Here is a 14,394-nt window from a genome sequence, read left to right as displayed (position 1 = left end):
CCTGCCCCAGGGGCAGGGGCAGCTGGCCAACCCAGACCCTGGGGCCCAGGACAAGCAGGCTGGGTGGACAGCAGTGGAGTAGAAGCAGCTCCATCTGCCTTAGTGGCCAGGTTTGAGCTGAGGGGCCCACCCAGGCCATGTGCTGGCAGGGGAGGGTTTCCAGGAGCCTCTGCTGGGGGAAGAGGCACAGGCACGGAAGCCAGGTGAGTGAAAGCTGGGGTGGGATGGGCAGAGTAGGGGGCAGGCCTCCTGGGGCACAAGGTTGGCAGGGAGAGGATCTCTGAACCCACCCTTTATTTAGGTCAGGGGCTGGCACTTGGTTCCCTCCTCGGCTGACCGGTGTGGGTCACACATCAGGTAGGGCTCACCTTTTCTCACCTTCAGTGTCCTCCTCTGGTCAGTGGGCACTGGGCCGGGGCACACAGTACACTGTAGACTGTGGAGTCTGGTAATTTGGGAGAAAGGGCTGTGAGGAGCAGAGGAAGAACGTCCTTTGGAAAGGCCTCAGGCTGCGTGTGCCCATGCTGGGGGGCCCTTGTCCAGAAGGCCCTCCTGCTTGCACAGGCTCAGTGATGGGCCACTGTCCCCACTCCACCCTGAGGTGCGTACAGGCACCTGGGGGCCTAGTCAGGCAGGCACATGGCTTCCTGATCGTCTCCACACTGTCTGGACCGTTAAGAGTGGGACAGTCCCTTAACTACCAGTGGTTCCATAAGACAAGCTGCAACCTCCAATCACCTCTCAACAGGACACCCAGGGAGGCCCCAGACTTCTTCCAGGCAGTAAAAGCTGCTCCCGGGAGCCCCAAGGGCCCCTACCGTTCTCCCCTGTGCTGCGGCACACAGTGCTGGGCCCTCTCAGGGGGCTGGGCAAGCAGGGGAGCCGCTCCCCACGGCCCTCTGGGAGGAGCCTCGCCACGGGCCCAGAGCTACACGTGCTTCTATGGGCCACTTGTTTTTCTACCTGTAATATTCTCTTTGCTCACTTTTATTCTCATTTATTTTATCCTGCTCTATTGAACACACGTTTTAGCTGAGTCCATTCTTTTTGGAACAAGGCAGGGCTTACTATGCTCTCCCCTCAGTGGGGGTACCTCTGCTTCCCAGTCCATGGGACAGACTCCCTACAACCTCCTCCCTTTCCTCTGCATTCATAGGACTCTTACACAGGGTGAATTTAACTTTCCTCGAAGTCACAGTCAATATGGGGAGTCTAAGAAACACCCTACCACACAACACAGACGAACGCACTTTTATTCACTGTCTTGGATGGACCACACCCATCAGCAGCACTAGAAGCATCCGTTCTTGCACCTTGGCCATGGCCCAGCTAGGACATGACCCCATGGCAGGGTTTCTCAATGGCACCCACTCACGGTCAGGCAGGATGACTCCGGGCAGGGGTTTCCCCTGAGCACTGCAGCTCAGCCTCCAACCTCTAGATGCCAGCAGTTGTTATCCACCCACCCTGTAACAACAGAAATTATCGGCAGACTTGGCCAAAAGTCCCCTGAGGGCCAAAATCCACACCTGCCTCTTTGAATAGGGTTTACACTTTTTTTCCCCTTATTTAAAAAAAAAAAAATTTTTTTTTCAACGTTTTTTATTTATTTTTGGGACAGAGAGAGACAGAGCATGAACGGGGGAGGGGCAGAGAGAGAGGGAGACACAGAATCGGAAACAGGCTCCAGGCTCCGAGCCATCAGCCCAGAGCCCGACGCGGGGCTCGAACTCACGGACCGCGAGATCGTGACCTGGCTGAAGTCGGACGCTTAACTGACTGCGCCACCCAGGCGCCCCTCCCCTTTTTTAAAAGTAAGCTCGGGGCTTCTGGGTGGCTCAGTCGGTTAAGCATCCGACTTCAGCTCAGGTCACGATCTCACGGTCCGTGGGTTCGAGCCCCGCGTTGGGCTCTGGGCTGATGGCTCAGAGCCTGGAGCCTGCTTCGGATTCTGTGTCTCCCTCTCTCTGTCCCTCCCCCGTTCATGCTCTGTCTCTGTCTTAAAAATAAATAAACGTTAAAAAAAAATTAAAATGGGGCGCCTGGGTGGCTCAGTTGGTTAAGCGTCCGACTTCGGCTCAGGTCATGATGTCACAGTCTGTGAGTTCGAGCCCCGCGTCGGGCTCTGTGCTGACAGCTCGGAGCCTGGAGCCTGCTTCGGATTCTGTGTCTCCCTCTCTCTCTGACCCTCCCCCGTTCATGCTCTATCTCTCTGTCTCAAAAATAAACAAACATTAAAAAAATAAAAATAAAAAAAAATAAAGTAAGCTCTATGCCCAATGTGAGGCTCAAACTCACAACCCCAAGAACAAGAGTCACATGCTCTACAGACTGAGCCAGCCAGGTGCCCCATGCTCCAACTGCCTCTCTGAGAACCACTGCCCTACAGAAATAATGAAAAAGTACAATCACTCCAGAACAGGGAGGAACTGATGGGTCAGGACTGCCAACAAGAAAGGCTGGTTAAAAATCCAGGCCACCTCCCTCAATGAGGCACCATGCAGGCATCCCAACAGCATGAAGAACTCAGTGAGATGGCAGCATGCTTAAAAAAATGGAAGTAAAAGCAAGTTATAAAACAGCTTGTACTGTGGATCCCGGAGCATGTATGGAAAAATCCCAAAGAACAGTAGTTAACTGTGGGTGGTGGGGTAACAGGTGATTTCCTTCTTTATACTTTGTTTTCCAAATTTTCTACAGTGAACATGTATTACTTATATAAGCTGAAACAAATTCTTTTTTTAAGTGGTGTTTAAAAAGATGCTCTAATGTGTCACAGTTCGTGGGAGCCCACTGAGGCAGGAGGACTTCATTGTCACCACCCCTCATTTAGTCTGTGTGAACGGATCACTGCCCCTCCGCCCCCAGCGTGGGGCGGGGAGGGAACCGGATGCTAGGAGAGGAGGGAAGACTGGCTCAGGGTCACCAGTTTGAGACCACCCGGTTCGAAGTGCTGGGCTCTTTTCCCCGCTCTTTAACTTTTCAGAACATCCAGACCTCCAGCGTGCAGCCCCTGCTGCTCTTAGCAGGCGCTGCATAGGCGGCAGGTGCCTGGAAGGTGCCTCATCCTGCATTTCTATTTGGAGCTGCCTGATGCCTACAGTAAGGCCTCCCGAAGCACCCTTGGGGCTGCACCCTGCACCCACACAGAGTCTGAACTAATTTCCTTTTCTATAGGTGACAAAAGGAAGCAATTTTTGATCGGCAAGAGTTGTCTTTCTGGCTGAGAGGTTTCCATGGAGCAGGGGTGGGGCAGGGGGAGCAATTCCGTTTGGAGCTGTGAATTTTACATGTGGATTGGATGACAAAAACCTTGGTTCCCAAGTCTGGCTAGAGCCTTTTTTTTTTTTTTTTCTTAATGTTTATTTATTTTTGAGAGAGAGAGAGACAGAGTGAGAGCAGGGAAGGGGCAGACAGAGAGGGAGACAGAATCCGAAGCAGGCTCCAGGCTCTGAGCTGTCAGCACAGAGCCCGACGTGGGGCTCGAACTCACAAACCGCGAGATCATGACTTGAGCCGAAGTCTGATGCTTAACCGACTGAGGGCGCCCCAAGGCTAGAGACTTTCTGTAGGGATCCGTGCACAGCGTTTGGACTCTTCCCCGCTCCCCACCCCCCCCAAACTTGTCTTTGTGGAGCTCGTTCTGCTTTACTGAAGACACAGAGAAGCAAAGACCATGTTCCTGGTTTTAGAAGTCCTGACTTTCATATCCTTCTCTGAGTTGGGGCTTGTAAAATCTAACGCTCAACTTAATTAAACAATGACCCTTAAGACCCAGAAGAGCTAGAAGTATTTGTAGCTCTTCCCACTGCTGATGAATCTGTGTGGAGTTGGCCGCTTGTCTCCTAGCAGCCATTTTTCCCTTCCGCTTTGGTAACAAAACCCTGGTTTTGAGGCTGGCATGCGGCCGTCGGGCTAGAGAAGCACATTCTCAAGATGCCCCGGAGGCAGCTGTAACCACGGGCATGAAATGCTCCAGCAGCCATCCTGGGATGGGAGACAAGCGCCACCTGAGCCCAGCAAACAGAATGCGCCCTCATGTGCGGGACCCGGTGGTACACACGTGAGGCGGCCAGCACCACTCCTCAGGTGGCAGTGGGGGCTGGGGCTGGGACGCTGTTCTGCCGCTCACGAACCCTACTGCGAGGTGGGGCCTGGCTTGGTGCTTGCTGCCGTGGCAGGGCTTAACAGGTCAATTTGTCCAAAAATGTCATTGGAACTAGATCCAGTGGCTCCAGAAACACAGGCTGGCTTTGCCCGCATCCACCCCCCATGCTGATGTGCATGCAGACTGCAGATGGCACATGTGAGACCAGGGACACACAGCAGAGGTGCCAACCCCTCCAGACCTGGTCTAGCCGGGAGCCCCCTGCTGCACGCCTGTTTCCTGGTTTTGGTCCCACCTCCCTGCCTGCCCTAGCCCTCCTTTCCAGAACGACCTCTATCAGTCCCCTCTATCATTCTCCTCGGGCTTCACCCTTTAGGCATGCCCCCTGGCCCCGTCACATACTTGCTTCACTGAGAGTGTCCTCTCTGAGAACACGGACTGTGGGGTCAGGCTTTGGGTCTCCCCCCACCCACCCCACCCCCACCCCAAACGGACTGCTCCCATTACTGATGAAGGTGGTCTGCGTTAACATGCCTGAGCTACTCTGGAAAAATACAACCTAGCAACAAAAGACAACTTCCGTTAAATTTTCACTGAAGTGAAAAGTCTAGTTTTGTCTATACTTTTGACCCATCCACTGACCAACATATCACTACTTGCAAGAACTGATAAAGATGACGCGTAATCACCCGCACTTGACACTGGCGGCTCTGCTCGACGGGACCCACGCGTGCTGGCGCCCCCTGCAGCCGAAGCCACAGCAGTGGTGCCAGGCTGGGAAAGGAGAGGCTCTGGGCACAGGGAGGCCACAGGCCAGGCCTCCTCCTCCTCCTCCCCAGAGACCAGAAAGGAGGGTCAAGGTGTTTATGCTTTCCTCTGTTCCAGGACTTTCCTCTTCTGGCCTGGCTCCGGTGTTTTGGTCCAACTTATTAATGATATGATACTAGGAAATGGAGCCCAACAAAACGTGCCCTACACATTTATGACGTCAGGACAAAGAGGCATATGGACTGCCTTTCTGGGTGACAGGACTCCCACTACACATGGGCTGAGCTGATACCTGATGAGCCAACAGGATTCTCCAGAGTTCAGAGAATGCGGGGAGAGGGCCCCAGGGCACCGGGGCTGAGAGGGCGGGAACCACAAAGATTGGAGGCAGCAGGTGACCAGGGAACCGCAAAGATTGGAGGCAGCAGGTGACCAGGGAACCGCAAAGATTGGAGGCAGCAGGTGACCAGGGAACCGCAAAGATTGGAGGCAGCAGGTGACCAAGGAGCCGGGTGCTGCAGGGCAAGTAGAAGCTGGTCACAGGACACAAACAGAGGAGGGACCAGCCTGAGCAGTGCCCCAGGGTGCACAGAGCAGCTCCTGGTGTCAGATCAGGAAGCAGCTCTCAGGCCCGTCTACCAAAGGATTTCGGGTTCCTTATTAATGAACATGACTGCATAGGCTCCTACTTCCCAGCTTATTTCCATGCAAAACATGTCTGATTTGAGAATGTATTCACACCTACCCACGCCTGCTGGCAGCTCCCTTTCGAGAGTGAGGGAGAGGCAAGTCCATGCAGACCTCACTCCGGAAGGAGCTGGCATACCAGGTGCCCCATACTGGCCGGGATGCTTCCTCTCTGGTCCCTAGAACCTGGCTTCCCAGTGCCGTGAGGTCTATTTTTGGTGACAGAACTCTACCCAAAGCCTGCCACACCACTTCCTAAGAAAGTACTGGACTGAAGTCCTCTAAACAGAACAGAGGTGCATTGTTGGAGACATATTTTATCGGGATGGTGACAAGACAGAGCCTGTCCAGCAGCGCACCGGCCCTGTCACTGCCCCCACACACGCCCCAAGTCTGAAGCAGGATGAACCTTTCCATGCCTTCCTTTGCAAACACCACAGCTTCCTCTTCCGCTGAGCGGAACAGGGGTGCTTTCGGGCTGTACCTGTAACCTCTGCTGCCTCCCACTCAGACTGGGCTTCCTGCCTGGGTTTCCACCATGCAGCCCTGGCCATCCCAGACTTCCAGACTGTGTCTGTGCCCCTCTCCCTGGAGACTTTAGAGGACTTGGGTTTTACCCTGGTTATTTTTGGATCCACAGAGCTCAGCACAGGGCCCTCTAGAGTAGCTGCCTCACTCTAAACCCTCCAAAAAATGCATGTCGATGCATCAACATAGGAACAAACAACCACGAAAAATCACATCTTCTTGTCCCGAAACGCCCGAAAAGAACTGGGGCAGTTTAACTGAGAGAAGCAAAATTTGAGAAGGAAACACAATTTCTATCTTCAAATACTTGAACCCTGACCAGTTAAAGTTCCCAAGAGTAGGAAGCCACGAGGTGGTGCAAGAAGCTGATGAGCATCAGGAAAATGCAGAACCAGACAGAACTCTCCCCCCAATTCCCTGGAGAGAGAGAGAGAGAGAGAGAGGGAGAGAGAGAGAGAGAGGGAGAGAGAGAGAGAGAGGGAGAGGGAGAGGGAGGGGGAGGGGGAGGGGGAGGGGGAGGGGGAGGGGGAGGGGGAGGGGGAGGGGGAGGGGGAGGGGGAGGGGGAGGGAGTGTGTGTGTGTGTGTGCGCACGCGTGCACGCACGCACGCGCGTGCCCTGGCACTGAAGGTGCCCCAGCAGAAGCTGGAGAAGTTCCTGATGAGCAATTGCAGATCTCCCTCCTGCTTGAGGGAGGAGTTCTAGAATTCTGGCTTAAAATAACACTTAGAGGTGGGTTAAGTGGGTGGGAGGTAGAGAGCAGGAAATTGCAAAAGGAACAGGCTGGGGGAAGGGCTGCAGGATGAGCAGTTGTCCCCTTTCTCAGTGACGCCCCCCAGGAAGGCACCTTATTTGTCAACCCACATGGTAAGAAGATACTTCACCACAGCTGCAAACCATAGGCGTGACTATCTAGGGAACTGGAAAAAGACGTGAGACCCTCAGAATCTGTAACCAATCAGCCCCACCACAGAAACAAGACAAACCAAGCAATCAAACCAAAGCCAAAAGCAGCAAAAGTGCTTCCTGTGGCCCCAGCCTCTCCAGGCTTCCCTGAGAGATCTGGGTCATCTCAGCAAGCTGCGCTCTAGCCTCGCCCCAAGGTGACCCCCAAGGACCAGCCTCCCTATCTTGGGCACGAGGTGTGCAAGCTCTGCGAGCCAGGACTTGTGCTCAGCAGGTCTCACCTTCGGCCTGGTGCCTGCAAGCAAGCACTCAGGGTGGAGAGCTGCTGTCAATACCCCAAAGCCTCCGTGACCTCCAGCTCACACACTGCGGCCGAGCCTCAGGTGGCTGTTCTCTTGAGGGACTGAAACCCAAGCACTACACTGCGTGACTCTGGTGGGGGACACAGATTAAGGCTCGAAACCAAGCGTTTTAACCCACGGTTTCGTATCTGAAGGCCAATGTCATGTGATTCAGGACTTCCCCTGGACACCCACAGCAATCGCATGCTCTCGTCCCAGAATGGACTGAATGACACAACAGGGCATCAGCTATACAGGCAGCTCAGTGAGAAGTACATTTCCAGCCCACCTCTGAGCCTTGTCTGTAAAACAGGAAAGGCTCAGCTCAGAGCGCTGCTGGAGACGGAGGAAAATGGACCACAAATCCAAACACAGCTTCCTATGGCTGTGTCCGCCTCATCCTTGGGCCTTGGGCTATAGGGGAACCTCAGTAAGAGTTCTGACTGAAGCCACTAAAGCAGCCTGTGCCTTCCAGATATTTCTTGCCCATACTACTACTACTTACTCCTCCATCATCATCTTTTAAAAAATTTCTTAACGTTTATTTATTGTATTATTGAGAGAGAGAGAGAGAGAGAGAGAGAGAGAGAGAGAGACAGAGACAGAGCATGAGCAGAGGAGGGACAGAGAGAGGGGGAGACACACAGAATCCAAAGCAGGCTCCGGGCCCTGAGCTGTCAGCACAGAGCCCGACATGGGGCTCAAACCCACAAACCGGGAGATCATGACCTGAGCTGAAGTCAGATGCTTCACCGACTGAGCCATCCAGGCGCCCCATCGTCATCATCATTTTAAATGAATACTTACTTTGTAAGTAAGTACCCGGCACTATTCTAGGTACCTAAGATAGAGAAGAAAAAGCCCTTCCCCATGCGGCTTTCGTTCTAAGTATGGGTGGGGAGGGTAGATACAGAGACAAATACATTTGTCCATGACGCTGACTCTTAGCATGACAGGAAGCAGCAGAGAGTGGGAGGGCAGAGCTGGGCAAGCAGTCCAGGAGAGAGGGTGTCATTTTATTTTTTATTTGTTTAAAAAAAGAAGGCTCCATGCCCAACGTGAGGCTTGAACTCACGACCTGGGGATTAAGAGTCCCATGCTCTGCTGACTCTGGGCCCCTAAGCCAATGAGATCTTAAATGTAATGGCAACGGTAGGCCTGTTGGAGGAGAGGTGACCAGCAATCCGAGGAGGGGAGGGTACCATCGGCCACCCCCGCCTTCCACCAGACTCTCCCACTAGACTCACGCTCTTCCTGTCCCCTGGGGACACAGGCCACAACTTGGGGCAAAGAAGGTGGCAGTGCAGGCTGGTCAGCTTCCCAGACACCGCAGGCTCAGAGACCAGCACTCTACACTTCAGAAACTGGGCGAATTTTCTTATCAAGTCTCTGCTGGGAGGGCAGAGAGCATGCTGTTCAAGGACTTCGGTGTCTTGGCTAAGCTGGGCGGAAGGGCGCCCAAGAAAACCCGCGTCTCCCTCGCCTGTGCCAGGCACCCTGCACTTGTCACCTGGTAGACTCTGCCAAGAATGCAGAGTGAGGCACTATCACCACCGTGCTGCCTTTATAGAGGAGGCGACCTGAGGTCACGAGCCTGGAAACCAGGCTGCGGTGATCAGGACGCACCCCTCCCCAACTAAACCACACTGCCTCCAGCGGTCTTCACCATCTTGGCCCTGCTGCAGAAACCAGCGTGCGGACCTCAGCACCCCACACAGCCAGCGGCTCCCCTCCTGGTGGAGTGCTGTTCCTGTGATTCACACGGTCTTCCCTCCAATGTCCACCCTGCTGCCTTAGTGGGCTGGGTTCCTCCTTGAGTCTCAGACCCCCCCCCACCCCTGCCTCAATCTCCACGCGCCCGAACGTCTCCGTCTAGTCCCTGTGGCGTCTCCTTCCCTGGGGGAGGGGCCGGGCCCAGACGTCCCGCTCAAGCTTGGACTCCTGAGGCACACGTGCCGCTTTGACGCTGATCGCGCCCAGTGGCCACCCTTGGGTGCCACACCGATGGCGAGCACTACCTCTGAGGGAGTGTCACCCCTGCCTAGGTTCTGTCTCTCAAAGTGGTAAACCAAAGACCCATTTGCAAAGCTGTTAAACTCTGTCCTCCCTGCTGACCGGAGAAGATGCCCAGGTTCTACTCTTGGGGACGGTCACATTTAGACTCCTGCGTGCAGTGTCGGGACACCTGCGAGGCACACCACCCTTCGCTCACCGTCGCTCCCTTCGAGAGCCACCACGCTCCCCGATGCAAAGTGCTTGCTGGGCTCTCTGAAGGGTCTCGTGGCAAATTGGCAAAAACAACCCCAAACTCCAAACCCCCCAAAGAACAAAAAATTCCCACAAAAAGCAAAGTTTTGAGCAGACACACCTCCCTGCCCCAGGGCCTCGCCTGCTCCGTGGACACGGAGGTCACCGTGCGCCACTCACAGAGCAGGAACTGCCAGGAAAGGGTATTCTAGGGACGGTCTCCACAGCGACAGTGACGTGTTCACAATGCACACACAGGGAGATCTTTCTTTTAAATATCATCCTTCTCTGGGCTTTTGGAGAAACACATGCTGTGAAAACGATCACGGTTGTGCTTCTCAAAGTTAGTCATGCTTCCTGCCAGCTTTCTTCACTCTCAGAGATGGAAGGATGGCCCAAGAGCCAGGCATGTCATTAAGGAATGCTGTCCTGGTCCCTCGGATTTGCCTGATCCGGACGAGAGCTGGCGATACTGGAGTACTAGGGGAGGACAGCACTCTGGTCGTCAGGTAAATAGGAACAGCACCGCCCCCACAAGGTACCTTACCTCACCTCTGAAGGACTCCAGAGGAGCGGATGAGGAAAAAATGTGGCCTTGTCATTGCGTCTGAAGTGATTATGAAGTACTCTAGAATATTCCTTTTCAAAATTCACTGTATGCAGAATAAAAACATCGTATTATAAAAAAAGTACTCTCTAAAGGAAGGGCATGGGCCCCTTAATAATCGACTTGAATTCATGTTCCAACTGCAGTAAAGGTAACACTACCTATGTTGCCATTAAAATCAAACCGATGTCAATCAGTGATAGCGGCTTTTCAATATGAACAGCTCAGGTGAATTCTGCGGGTGAACACCCGTCTCTCCTCGGACCAGTAACGTACTAATGCAGACACCACTTACGACAAATCAACAAGTGAAAACAATATGAGCATCTACCTGTGTCTGCATATAGAGTGGCCATTTCATCAGACGTGGGGGAAGTACCTGCTCTCAAAGGAGCCCAACTTCCAGTATTCAATTTGTCCTTGAGAACAAAACTATGGAAAACTATTAGAACGTCTCCTAGGCGTAAGGGTCAGAAGGAACCACGCCGCAGCCACGCCTTGGCTTGGCAGAGCTCTGCTTCACCTCTGCCAGCTTCCACAGGGTGGCCGTGCAGAGGAGACCTCGCACCCTGATGCAGAAGGGAGCTGGTTCCAGAGAACAAACAAAAATGCCTCAGATGATAAGAGGAGGGAGAGGGGACTTGCTGGGTTGAATAAGGGAGGCTCGAAAGTTCTAGTAAGGTAAGTGTGAGCTCCACGGTCAGGTCAACCGCCACCCTGGCTGCCGACCCGGGGTCCCTCGCAACTCACTGCTTCCCTGCCGGCTCCGCCTCTTCTCCCAGGCCTCGCCCTTGTCTGGGAGCTTCTCTGCCAGCTCTGCCAACTCAGAATAGGATCCACCCACCCACAGGCTGAGGGCTCCCAGGGCCTCTCCCGGGGTCTGTCCCGGGTGCCCATATGGTGTCTTGAAGGCACCTCAAACTCAGGGCATTCAAAACTGCTCTCCTGTTCTCCCTCCCGGCCACAGCAGTGGTGATTAACCACGGAATGGTTAATTCCAATGGGCAGCAAACCCATCCTTCCTGTTCAGGCCAGAACTCGTCCACATCCAATCAAGAGCAGATGGGTTGACTCTGTTTTCAGGACATAATCCAGAACTGACCACCGTCTCCCTAGGCCAGTTACCTCTTGCCTAATCATTGCCGACAGCCTCTGAACAGCTTTCCTGGCTTCTTCTTGCTCCCAGAGAGGCCAAGCCACACCCCCCAACCATCACCCCATGTAACGTGGCACCAACCAAACCTCAGGTCCCTAGCAATGCCTCAACCCGCCCTGCAATTTTTTTCCTGGCATTGACCACTTTGTTCCTACTTTACTTACTAATGTTTATTGACTGCCGTCCTATTAGGACATATGCTCCGAGAGGCTCTAGGGATCTTTGTTTTCTTCCCTGATGTGTCACAAACACCTAAAACAGTGCTCTGCCTGTGGTAGTAAATATCTGTGACCGAGTGACTGTCTAGACTTTCATACTTTGACCAACAAGAAAAAAACCCAGAACCCAAAACAGCACACCAATCGATGTGGCAGTTTCCCCATGAGATTCAAGTGTCACACTAACTGATGAATTCATTACTCCCTCTGTATAACCATGCAGGGTGCTGGAAAAAAGCTGTAGGATTGATTCATGTACTGAATCAGAAAACAAGAGAGGAGAATTACATACGTCGTGGAGAACCAACCCAGAACCGTCAAGACCTGGCGTCTCTCCACATGGGCTCGCGAGGCTCCTGATTCCCTTCCTCCTCAGGTCACCGGGAGGGCCGACTTCTCCCTTTATTTCCTTTGGAGAAAAAAGATGCTAGTAATCACAAAATGCTGGGATCCACGCTAAGGACAAAGTGGCCCCGGGCCTTCATACACTTTCCATTTGCTTTTGTTCAAGTTGGTGGCGGAGGCAAAAACATTTAGTCACTGCCTTGATTTGAGTCTTAAATACAGCATTAGGAGACAATGGAAGACTTTACTGAGAAAAAGTGAATTTTTAATTATCTTGTGAATCTACTTAGAAAAACACAAGCAACGTTCACAACTATAAATTTAAACCTTTTGCGCTAAAAAAAAACCACACAAAACAACAAACACAAAACCACAGGCATGAACTGTAAACCTGTATTAATGATCAACTAGTCTTAAGGTTAAGGTTAATTCTTAGTAGTAACCCAGTGTTTTCCTCCTTGGCAATTTTAACGTCTTAGCACCAAGTGATCTCCCACAGAGGTACTCGTAACGACTCTGGCTGCTTCCGTACGCACTACTTCACACGCACAGTCCACGCTCACGCCACACAGACAGCAGGCCCGTGGCGATGACGTCACACGCTGACTTTCAGGGCAATGGAAATAAGACAGAGGGCACGCGTGTCACACATCTTTAATGTAGTGCATTCGTAGAAAAAAGGCCAGCTTCCGCTCCCAGGCGCGCTCTCGTCCTTATATTTTAATATCGTGATTTAGAAGATGCAGACGTTATTACCTAAATATTACTCTATACATTTCCATCAGTGTTCAGGAAAACACTTTAAATTGCTACTTAATTTACACCGTAATTACTGGGTTACAGCTTTAGCTCGTTGGCAATTTTGGAAGCAATATTTTTGAAAGCTATGGATGTCCCCGATATCCGCTTAAACCGGACCCCGTTCAGAGACAGTCTTGGCAGCTTGCACACCTCCATCTCCCACTGCACGAGGTTCTCCGCGTGCCCATCACCGTGGACACAGAAGAGTAGGAAGCGTTCTCTCTGCTCATAGTCGCAGTTATTGGCATCCAGCACTTTGCGGATCTCCCGCATCATGTCACTGGGGTCCATGGAACTAGTGGTCTTCATGCTCCAGGTAAAGCGCAGGGAGCGAGGTTTTGCTTCTTTGTTTTCCTCCTTTTGCTCAGCAGATACATTGCGACTGAAATGCACAGTAGCAGGTTTATTTTTAATTGCACAGAAAAACCAACCTTTTCTGTTACAGCTAGCTCATAATCATAGCATGACTGACCTCCACATTTTTCTTGCACAGGCTCACATCTGATTATCTGTTCCTTTACGGAGAAGTATTCATCTACCACCCACCCCCGGACTCCCTTCCAAATCATAACCCATACAGGCAAAATTCTACCTGGCTGTAAAATCTTCATCAGCCATCTATATTTAATAAAATTAAGAAAATAATCTGTGAAACAGAATCCTTGGAGATCAGCAAATCACATGGCACAGAGCCTCTCCAAAAGCCCAGCTCTCCCCTCCAGGCTGACTGCAGGCGGCAAGGAGCCGAAAGGGCCCCCCAGAGGCCCAGCTCAGGGAGGACGGGTCGGCAGGCCAGTGGTACCACTTTTCTTTTAATTCAGCTCATCATGACCTTTCGCTGGAGATGGTACTCAGGATAGCCAGTGACTCCACATGGTTCAAAATCACTTTCCTTGCAAATGGCCCCCCCCATGCTGAGTACACAGCTGGGTGCGGGGTGGGCTGTTCTCAGTTCCCTCCGCCCACCTGAGTATTTTTCCATTTTGTTAAAATTCTGATGTCACAGTTAAAAATAATTCTTAGATGACATTATCTTACTACTGAAACAGGAAAATGAAACATTAAAGCTTATCTGCTGCTGAGCACTGAAACCACCGGTGTGAATGCAAGCTGTATCGATGCACAGAGTATAAGCTGTGGTCCCAACATCTAAGAGGTGATGTCATAGCGGGGTCCCAGGCACAATTCTCTTGGGAACCCCAAGACCAGGTGTCTACTATCCTGCCGCTCCCCAGCATTTAATCATTGCCACAAACCCGTTATTTACACTCTCACGTGTACATCTGAATGTTTCAATTAGGAAGGTGAACACCTAACACTCTTGTGTATTAAAAACACCCTGCAGGGGCGCCTGGGTGGCGCAGTCGGTTAAGCGTCCGACTTCAGCCAGGTCACGATCTCGCGGTCCGTGAGTTCGAGCCCCGCGTCAGGCTCTGGGCTGATGGCTCGGAGCCTGGAGCCTGTTTCCGATTCTGTGTCTCCCTCTCTCTCTGCCCCTCCCCCGTTCATGCTCTGTCTCTCTCTGTCCCAAAAATAAATAAAAAACGTTGAAAAAAAAAAAATTTTAAAAACACCCTGCACGTGCATGATAAATACACTTAACCCAATGGCAAAATCGGCAAATTCATCAAAGCTGAGAGTTTGGGGCTATAGGTTTTACTTTAGATAGAGCTGCCAGGCTGC

The 14,394-nt window shown here is 52.3% G+C and overlaps 1 protein-coding gene across 15 annotated transcripts in view; it reads right to left on the bottom strand.

Annotated features, from left to right (window-relative positions):
* Positions 1-12,281: 12,281 nt before the first annotated feature.
* MARK3 (microtubule affinity regulating kinase 3) overlaps positions 12,282-14,394 on the bottom strand; it is a 113,684-nt gene continuing 111,571 nt past the window's right edge. For all 15 annotated transcript variants that reach the window (XM_042944390.1, XM_042944388.1, XM_042944389.1 and 12 more), the window contains one exon: positions 12,282-13,093. In XM_042944390.1, coding sequence (XP_042800324.1) covers positions 12,748-13,093 — 346 coding nt within the window. In that variant the 3' untranslated portion in view covers positions 12,282-12,747. The remainder of the gene's footprint in view (positions 13,094-14,394) is intronic.

The sequence above is a fragment of the Panthera leo genome, chromosome B3, assembly GCF_018350215.1.
Source record: "Panthera leo isolate Ple1 chromosome B3, P.leo_Ple1_pat1.1, whole genome shotgun sequence".
NCBI lineage: Eukaryota > Metazoa > Chordata > Mammalia > Carnivora > Felidae > Panthera > Panthera leo.
This window is presented reverse-complemented; position numbering and strand designations above follow the sequence as displayed.